This window comes from Mauremys mutica, chromosome 16 (genome assembly GCF_020497125.1).
Source record: "Mauremys mutica isolate MM-2020 ecotype Southern chromosome 16, ASM2049712v1, whole genome shotgun sequence".
NCBI classification, from domain to species: Eukaryota; Metazoa; Chordata; order Testudines; family Geoemydidae; genus Mauremys; species Mauremys mutica.
The window spans coordinates 8,544,095-8,554,346 of NC_059087.1; the positions used below are offsets into that span (position 1 = coordinate 8,544,095).

A 10,252-nucleotide genomic window follows, 5' to 3' on the forward strand; every position below is an offset into this window, starting at 1 on the left:
GTGTCCTTTCTTGATTTTTCTTTTTTCAACAGTTTACATTATCAAAATGCCTGGATGCAGTAATGGTGATGGGAAATTCACATCTGTTTATGAATCGCAGCAACAAACTTGCTGTAATAGCAAGTCATACTCAAGAAAGGTACAATAACTTTCTTATATAGTATCCTTTTTATTTATAAAACTTCCCTTCATATATTCCGCTTTTGAATAGCTCAGTGTGCTGAAGAGAATAATTCAAACCAAGGTTAAAATACATGATACTCTTTTAAAAAACAAATGAATAAAAACAGTGAGGGTTGGTGATTACTGAATGCAAAAGAAAACAAGAGAAAGGGATTGTGAGAAGAAAGAGGTGAAGAAAAATAGCTTTTGAAATTAAAAATAAAAATATTGACTTTTAAATCTTGACTATTAACAAAAGAGGTGGCAAGTTCCCTTTCTGGAGATTGTCAGAATAACAGGGTGATTGCTTGCTGAGCTAAGAAATGAAGGGGAGTTCCTTAAAGGCAGATGGTTTCTGAATGCCAGTTCCCAACAGGATGAGTGTCAGAGAGAAAGTATTTAATGTTGGTGGAGTTTATGCCATTTAGGACTTTTTAAACACATTCCTTACATAGTTATTAGTGTCCTGGGTACTAAGAATTGTTTGGAATAAAATTTTGTCACAGTGGTTGAATTTGTGGGTCTTCACCTATTTCCTTAAAAACAAATGATTAATACTGTGCTGCTGTTTCTCGCTTTTAGTCGTTTCTTGTACCCTGGAAAGCACTGGGCATTTGCAGATCTCTTTGGAGACGGTGGTAGTTTCGTAGAATCTAATTGCTCTGGCAGCAAAGATGGAAAATATGAACTATTAACTGCAATAAATGAAATAATCACAGAGGAGATTAAGGACCTGATGACAAAAAGTAAGATGATTTTTTGTTAATGAATATGGTCATCTTGGTTAATTTGGTTCCACGTTCTCGTTAGTTTTTTTTAAATGCTGTTTAAAGTGAGAAAAATAATACTTTGTGATGTTATGTGAGAAGGACACTGTTAAGGAGATTATGTTCCACATTTTACCTATCTTTATAATTATTATAATCTACTTGGGAGCTGGGTTGCTAAAACAACTGTACAACTGGTTAGAACACATCTGAAATATTTTGTCCCATTCTAGGCAGCTCGATACCAGAAAGCTGTAATCAAGCTGGAGGGAATTCAGAGAAAAGCAAAAAACCTAAGGGGCTGATTTAATAAAGAATGAAATAAGTAAATGTGGACGGTTTGGCTAAGATAACTAAGAATATGATCGCTGTCTACAGGTCTGGATGAAGTAAAGGAAATTCCTAAGCTTAATATAAATAACTACAAAATAGCTGGAAAGAGCCCTAGGAACGGATGGAAGCTTCTTTGCATTTGTCTTCTGAAGCTTATTCTCCATCACTCCATATTTTGTTAATGTGCAAGCATTTGAGACCAATGGGATACTGAATTATTGAGCCTTTATTAGAGCCTGTGTTTTAATGTTATTTGCCCAAGACACAATTCAAATTAAATATTTAGTATTCAAATACTTTTAATTTGCACAAAGGTCATTTCTGTGTGTTTTTGGATTACAGCTGACATGAAGGGCCAGCAAACGGAAACTTTGTTGGCAGGATCACTTGCTAAAGCACTTTGTTGTATCCTTTTTAAAATACTGGAATTTTCAAAATCTCTCTCTCTCTATCTTATGTTGTTCACACCGTCATTGTAGGGAATCTTGAACTCTTTTGTGGTAGCATTGTGTGTTAGAATATTGTCAGTTTATTATGCTAAAGTTATGACTTATGAGTATAATACCATCAGATCAGAAACTTAAGTAAAATGTGTGTTGGTAAAATTGTTTAGTGCAGGTAGTACATTTCCTGTCTATTTCAGTAAGTTTTGGAACATTTATAGATCTGTTTCCTGAATACCAAATGTAATAGATATTCACAGGATGAACAAGGAAGTGAAAGGTACTGTCTTTTCTTCTACTTGAATATTTACGTGAGTATTTGAACTGGGGGGGGGGGGGAGATGCTGGCCCTTTTTCAACTGGCAGCAGTGGGCATTACTGATTGTCCTAATCATCTAAACTACCCAATTTGAGCACCGATTGAAGATCAGTAATATAGGGGTTGACGTGTAGCAGGGTGTGCTGAGTCAGGAGCTAATTCAGCACCCTGTCACTGTAATACCCACCAGTATATGTTAAGTGGGACCTAACTGGAAGAGAGCCAGTTGACAGAGGGTGTCAGTTAACTGAATAGCACTACAACTGAAAGGCTAATGGAAGCAGAAGCAACCCCAGCAGGTGGGATTATATACATTGACAGGAAGGAAGAGTGAGGATCTTGAAGGAAGGCTGAAGAAGGCAGAACTAGGTGCTGCTTGTACTGTTCTCCTCCTAGAGGCAAGTGGGGCAACTGGCTATGGAATCTAAATACATGTAAATAACACTGCAGGCTGTGGCCTGCTGAAAGACTATAATAAAGTCTGGTGTTGGTGAAGGAGTCCTGGAGTGGATGTGGTCTGTGATTAAGGCCTGATTAAGGCCATGACACTGTATGTAAATTGATCTTTGTGACAGCAAATTAATAACCCTAACCCATTTGTGTTGGTGGTTTTGTGATGTGGACATCTATGCGTTGGACTGAAATTACAACCAGAAAGCCATTATGACGACTGTCACACACATGTGAACTGGTCTGTGTTTGAACCAGTGAACCGTCAATGAGAGACTGAAATTCCCTTGCTTTTCACCATCCAGTTGCTTTTTGAGAATGAATGAATGTGGTGGTATCTGCTTTCACACCAATGGTGAAATAAGTCTGCTGATATTTGTCAGATTTTTCTTCTTGCTCTTTTCATGATACTTAGTCTTCTCAGTATACTGATAAAGCAGTCTCTCCTGTATCTGCTGTAAGTGAGGTGTATGATCATACTACACAATTTCAAAGAAAAATATTGGAGGCTAATGTATGGAGTAACTGTGAAACACTAATGCATGTTTCTTTGTCTCCAATATGTAGCCAGCCAAGAAATTAAATCAAGAATTTTGGTAAGAGCTTCTGTATAAAATTTTCTTAATAGCTTTGATATCCAGTAGTACTATTGTGTAGGCTAACAGGTGTCAATTGCTTTACCTAGGTCATAAAAGCTGCAGAAGACAGTGCATTGCAGTATATGAATTTCATGAATGTGATCTTTGCAGCACAGAAACAGGTGAAGTTAATGTTTTATTATTTCAGTATCAACATGTAAACATAAAGATTGTCTATCCCTGTTACGTATGTGCTTCTAATTAAGGGATGGGTTTCAGAGTAGCAGCTGTGTTAGTCTGTATCTGCAAAAAGAACAGGAGTACTTGTGGCACCTTAGAGACTAACATATTTATTTTAGCATAAGCTTTCGTGGGCTACAGCTCACTTCTTTGGATGCATAGAATGGAACACGCAAAGAAGTGAGCTGTAGCCCATGAAAGCTTATGCTGAAATAAATTTGGTAGTCTCTAAGGTGCCACAAGTACTCCTGTTCTTTTAATTAAGGGATGCTTGGGGCCATCTGAGCATCTTCTTGCCATGGGAGGAGGCAACTAAGTTAAAATGTAGATCCAGGTCACCACACTGTAACATAAAGTGGCCACCAGTTCAGCCCAAAATGACTACTGAGCCTTACCCCCTACATCTTAGAATTAGATACTGTATATTAGGTAAGCTTCATCTGTGGTCCTTCCCATATTGCCAATTATTGGACAGGGAAGGGTGGATGATGTGGTACATGCTATGGTTAAAGTAAAACACTTCGTTTTGATGCCGAAGGCCAATAGCCTCAGCAGTCCGTTCATATAAATGTAGTGGGACTTACAACTAAAATAGATCCCAGCAGTAATGGAGAGTTATATTTGGTAATGGAGAGTTATATTTATTGTACTGTTGTAACTTCCATTTTCTGTAAGCCTCATCTTTTGGTTTCAGAATATTTTGATTGATGCCTGTGTTTTGGACTCTGATTCAGGACTCTTACAGCAGGTATAATATACTTTTATTACTCATTGGTTATATTGGTTCTTAGATGAACTGAAAATAGCTATTTTGTGACCACTTGTTTAACATGTTTTTGCTCCCTTTGCTTGGAGATGGAAAGATTAGAACTGGGCAAATCAAGCCTCAATCTTGTGTGCTAACAAACAGGCTCCTATTTGCTCCCTTTTATGTGACAAAATCTTAAATCCAGCTCTCTCCACTTTCTCTCCTGGATACTCTGTCATATCAGAATTTTTTTTTGATCAGTTCCTCCCCCCTATTATTGGAACACACTGTCCTGAATCTGAACTGTTCTCTATTTAACAAACACTGATTGCTGGAAACTATTGCCTCTTTCCAGGGATAAAAATTTGTTGAGTAGGCACTGGTTTTGGTAGTATATACAGATCAAGAATCTTAATGTAGGATAATATAAGAAACAATTGAGGATTTTTTTATTTAAATTATTGATCGGGGGGAGTCTTTCAGTTTTAAAATCTCAATTTGGGAATCAAGCAAAAAAAAAAGTTCTCTGGTGTATAAGCAATGTAAGAACAACTGGTTTTAAGAAACTTAATTTAAAAAATAAAGTTGGCTCTGTATCTAAGTGTGAGGTCCATTGACATTTACTTGTTTCTAAAGTCTGTTCTTTACTGCAGTACCAAAGAGAGGGGAGACACTTTCTTGCTCATATCTCTCTCCATGGACAATCCTCCTCCTTTAAGTTTCCCGAGGCTGTTCAAAAGACAGAGATGGAAATATCTGGGGCAAATAACTTCTTTAGAATCTGAAATCTGTGGGACTTGAAAAATGTGTGGCTTTTTTAACCTTTCTGTAGCGTGTAGCAATTTCTGTTCAGGTTTGTGTCAAAATTGTTCCTATGTTAAGTGCTTGCAGTGTGCTTTCCAGGCTTGTGACATTACAGGAGGCATATACTTGAAAGTGCCCCGGATGCCATCCCTTTTGCAGTATTTGCTGGTAAGTTAACTTAAAAAAACATTTGAGGGCTGCTCTTATTCCTGTTGAAGTCAATTGCAAAATTCCTCTTGCTTCATTGGGAGCAGAAGCAGTCTCTTTGAGCTGACATGGAAGTTGAGCGTTGGGAACCCTGACTGCTCGAAGGGATTCAGCTGTTTGATATGCTTCAGTAGATGTTGCAGTGAGAGGTCATGGGAGGGTAGGACAAGCATCACAAGGGACAGGCTTTGCTAGAGGGCTTTCACACTTGGCTGGCATGGTCATGTGTTATGCTTCACTGTGGTGAGGGGATATCCTAAAAGAAGACTGGGAAACTGAACAAGGGGAAATATCTCTCAAAGTATCTAAGAATACCACTTACCTGAAGTGCTGGTGCATAACATTGATTTTGTCTGGGGAGACTTGTAGGAAAATGACAATATGATATAAGCTTGTACTACTGAAAGTTGTTACTATCTGATGTCTGTTCCTTGGTCTATTTGAAATGAATTGGTCTAGTCCAGTTCCTAGTGGACAAGTGCCTATGATGCAGAACCCACCAAAATTGACAGCAGCTGGCAACCTGAATAGTGCTCAATGAGTGAATTAGGGGTTTGGAATGGGTCCCATATGAGGAGAGATTACAGAGGCTAGGACTTTTCAGCTTGGAAAAGAGGAGACTAAGGGAGGATATGATAGAGGTCTATAAAATCATGAGTGGTCTGGTGAAAGTGAATAAAGAAAAGTTATTTACTTGTTCCCATAATATAAGAACTAGGGGTCACCAAATGAAATTAATGGGCAGAAGATTTAAAACAAATAAAAGGAAGTTCTTCTTCACGCAGTGCACAGTCAACTTGTGGAACTCCTTACCTGAGGAGGTTGTGAAGGCTAGGACTATAACAGGGTTTAAAAGAGAACTGGATAAATTCATGGAGGTTAAGTCCATTAATGGCTATTAGCCAGGATGGGTAAGGAATGGTGTCCCTAGCCTCTGTTTGTCAGAGGGCGGTGATGGACGGCAGGAGAGAGATCACTTGATCATTACGTGTTAGGTTCACTCCCTCTGGGGCGCCTGGCATTGGCCACTGTTGGTAGACAGGACTCTGGGCTGGATGGACCTTTGGTCTGACCCAGTATGGCCGTTCTTATGTTCTTATGCCATGACAACCGAAGTACGTTCTTACCTGCAGAGGTGTTTGCAGCAGGTTAGAATATGAGGCACGGTGGTAGGAGGGAATGAGGGGCAGCCAACCTTCCATGACTGTTCTTTGTTCTTTATGGATTCTGTGGATAAATTTGTGACGTGTCTCCTGGGGTATCATTCTGGCACCTCTAACACCTACTAAACTCACTCATGCTTAAAATTGATGTTGAATGAATAGTCATGTCTTAAAATGACTTGATTTTAAAAAGGCCATTTTTTATTTATCGTGGTATGAGCATCAAAACATTTCCTGGAAGGTGAATGAGGACAAAATTCCCTTCTTTCTCAATTTACTTAATGACCTGATGCAGTCATAGAGGTGAATGTCTTTGGCAGGTGGGAGGGTAACTTTCTTCTCTGCAGTAGTTTTGGTGTATATAGCAAAGTCCTTTAACACAGTTGTTTCCTCCCAGATTCTAAAACACCCTCCGCTTTTTTAAATTTATACAGTGGGTATTTCTTCCTGATCAAGAGCAAAGGTCCCAACTAATCCTTCCACCCCCCATTCATGTTGACTATCGAGCGGCTTGCTTCTGTCATCGAAATCTCATTGAAATAGGTTATGTCTGCTCTGTGTGTTTGTCAAGTAAGTTTTACAAATATATTTAACAGAACTGACCTAATTTCTCTTGTTTCAAGGTAACTATTTTAGTGAAACTGGCCTATTCTTTTATTTTCCAGTATTCTGCAACTTCAGCCCTATTTGTAGCACATGCGAGTAAGTACTCTTCTTGACTTTTGTTTGCTTGTGTAGGCTAAGCTTAGAAATGAATTCAGCACATTTTATTTTTTCTTTCTTGTATTATTTCAGGACTGCTTTTAAGATTTCGTTACCACCTGTCATGAAGGCCAAGAAAAAGAAACTAAAACTAGCTATATAGCAACATTATAGAAATACACCAACCATTACCTCCTGCATGTAATTCCATGAAACAGCATGTAGTTGAGAAGGTGGCATTTTTTAATAGGTGTGAAAGAAATAATTGTTCAAAGTGTTCAAATCTATGTTGCTAAACATTTAAAAACATCACACATGGTATATGCACCATCCCTGTAAGCAACAAATGGTTGTATTGGTGCATGCTCTGTATTATTTTAAAATCAAATCTCCTATTTGTGACTATCAGGAGCCAGAAACTGCTTGTATAAAGCAGAAGGTGCACTTACCATCATAGAACAACATAATAGCATTCCTAAATCAGTTTACAGTCAGACAGAGAATGCAAATACTTAGGCCCTGATCCTGCATGCATGTTAAAGTTGAAGGTAAGCATGGCTGTATGTGTTTGCAGGATCTAGGTTGTAGTGTTATGGATGGATTCTGTAGTTCTTTTCAACACGGTTTGTTTTTCAATTTCATTTGTGAAGAGGCAAGTCTGATTTTTTTTTTCTTTTTCCCCCACTAAATTCCCTTTTAGTGGGTATTATCTACTTTAAGTGTGTTTTATTCTTTTCTCACTTTGATATCGTCTCCCCAAAACACAAGTATATTGAAGATTATTCAGGTGAATAATTTTATTACGAGGTTATACAGATGAGTAATTTTCCTTTTGAAATTCAATAACAAAAGCATCTGTGTATTTTTTTTTCTCACTCATGTGTAGGGATTTGTTTTTACGATATTTTGAAACTGGAAAACAGTTTAATTGTCTGAAATCTGATAGCAAGTTTCTTTTTTAGATTTGACTAGCACTGAAGAAAGATAATGTAGGAAGGCCTTTGTTATGAATTGATTTTTTTTCTGTATCTCAGCAGGTGAAACCACGGTGCATGTTCTCAGTTTTCCAAACCTATTGTGTTTAAACCAAACAAAAAATTTAATTCTCTATTTTTAATTCCCTGTTTTTAATCCGTAACTGTGTCTTTTGGTGTTTTAATATATATTTAATAATTGTTGTACTACTCAGAGGCAATATGGGAATAATTGTTTTCTAGGTAGAAAACAGAACTGTAGATAAATTCTTTTTTTTAATGGTATATGCAGGAGATGATGATTTATAATATTTTCATCAGGTTTTTGCCTGTGTTACCATTTTACTGAAAATGCCAGTCTTTTACTGGCTCATTTAATAGCTAAATGCAATTTTATATGAACACTGTATTTATAGTTTGCTTTATATAAATATTTGTAATAAAGTGACTTAAAAAAGAAAAAAAAGGCCTTTTTTCCCTTTATCTTCCCTTTTATAACCTTAAAGGCAAAATCATCAAAGGTTAATTTAGTATGAGGGTCTACACCAAACAAGGCATCTTGCATACTGCTGAGTATCTTGATGAATATTTAGCCTCAAACATGTGCAACAAAGAGGGCAATGTGGGCCCTTGCAATGTAAAATTAGGTGTGGTTTGTAAACTCTAAGTACTGTTGGTACATACTGTTACTCCTGAGGGCATTCTGCGCCAAAAAAAATTAAAATTCTGTGCACAATATTTTAAAATTCTTCAAATGTGAATAAATATGGAGGCTCCAGCGTGGCACAGGGGAGCACAGGCCACTGGCTGCACAGAGGTGGGAGATCACTGTGCAGCACCCCCTGGGACATGGACTCAGCAGTGAGGCTGCACCCAACCCTGACACAGCGCAAGGACTGGGCCTGCCCCAGAAGCACCCCGGCTGGGTCTTTCCAGTCCCACCCCCTGCCCCACAGTGATTTAACTCTCTGCTGGCTGCCCTGGGCACCCAAACATACTACTGGGGAGGGTCAGATGACCGCTCTTGTGGCTTCCCTTTGCTTCCCTGTCAGAAAGTCATTGTTCTGCAGGGAAGCAAAGAAATCTGTGGGGGCATAAATTCTGCACATGCACAGTGGTGCAGAATTCCCCCAAGAGTAATACTGAATATGTATTTATTTAGATTTAAGAAAGATGCCTTTACAAGAGCTCTAGATACCCTGACACTTAATTTTACCACTGCACAAAACAGCCACTAGCAAGGCCATTGCTGTGAAGACATTTGCATGCCCCAGGGACATGGCCTGGAATAGCTACTGCAGAGGGAGCTGTTTTGCAAGAGCTGGGCCAGAATAGCTCCTGTGTGTACGCTATTCCAGAAGAAAAGACACTGGGTCTAGACCAGCAGGTCTCAAACTTCATTGGACCGTGACAACAAAAATTACTACACTACCTACTCCTGGGAATTCTGTGCCAAAAAATTAAAAATTCTGTGCACAGAATTTTAAAATTCTGCAAAATTCTGTACATTTTGGTCAAAATAACACTATGATCAAGCTGGTTTCAATTATTTTGTTAATTTATTTAAACTACAATACAATGTGGGAGTGGGGAGCATTGGAGGAAATCACCAAACCCCTCTGTTTAATAGTAATGTAGCCAGTATTGATCCTTTACTTATTAGTCAACAGATATATGCAGCCATATGCTCAATGTTACATCATAGGCAACTGAAGAGCAATTGAGGGCTGGGGACCCAAACTCACAATTTATGCTGACTATCTCCAAAAATGTAAATTCATGGAGCACATTTTGACAGGAAATTTTTTGTCCAAAAATTTAGACCAGTTCTAATCACTAAAGCACCATGAGCATTTATAAAGCCATACTGTTCTTTACAATAAGGCTCCTTTACACCACTCTGGCAATGTAAAGGAGCCTTAAAATGTTTACATTGGTTTTATACTGGGGGAATTCACTAATGTTAGGCCTGAATGAAAATATAGCAGACAAAAGAGTTATGCCAACCTGACTGAAGTCAGGCTAACAGAGGTTTCTGGGTAATCCCAGAGTGGAAAAGTACTGAGAAGCAGCATTGTTTTACAGAGCCCTGGAAAACGTGAGATAAGCCAGGGATTGCATTCCTGGCATAGCATTAGCTGTGCTAAGGACAGTGTTTGAAGAACTGATAAGAAACTAGCATCCCACGCTTCAGATTCTAACTCTCTGGTTGAGTTATAGGTTTGTTTAAAACTCCCCTGTATTTCTAACTTTTGGGTGGTGTTAAGATATAATTAATAATCTAAAGTTGTAGACAAAGTCTAGGCATGTGTGTATATTAAAAGTGTCTAGTTTTAAGTTGTTAAACAAAGGGGGGTGGGTT

At 38.3% G+C, this 10,252-nt stretch overlaps 1 protein-coding gene across 2 annotated transcripts in view; it reads left to right on the plus strand.

Annotated features, from left to right (window-relative positions):
* GTF2H3 (general transcription factor IIH subunit 3) overlaps positions 1-10,252 on the plus strand; it is a 13,599-nt gene extending 3,347 nt beyond the window's left edge. The window contains exons 3-13 of one of the 2 annotated variants that reach the window (XM_044989558.1): positions 33-139; positions 745-908; positions 1,605-1,667; positions 1,956-1,985; positions 3,042-3,070; positions 3,160-3,234; positions 3,987-4,040; positions 4,932-5,012; positions 6,649-6,784; positions 6,880-6,916; positions 7,010-10,252. In XM_044989558.1, the coding sequence (XP_044845493.1) occupies positions 33-139; positions 745-908; positions 1,605-1,667; positions 1,956-1,985; positions 3,042-3,070; positions 3,160-3,234; positions 3,987-4,040; positions 4,932-5,012; positions 6,649-6,784; positions 6,880-6,916; positions 7,010-7,079 (846 nt within the window). In that variant the 3' untranslated portion in view covers positions 7,080-10,252. The remainder of the gene's footprint in view (positions 1-32; positions 140-744; positions 909-1,604; positions 1,668-1,955; positions 1,986-3,041; positions 3,071-3,159; positions 3,235-3,986; positions 4,041-4,931; positions 5,013-6,648; positions 6,785-6,879; positions 6,917-7,009) is intronic. The other variant, XM_044989559.1, reaches the window with a different exon arrangement.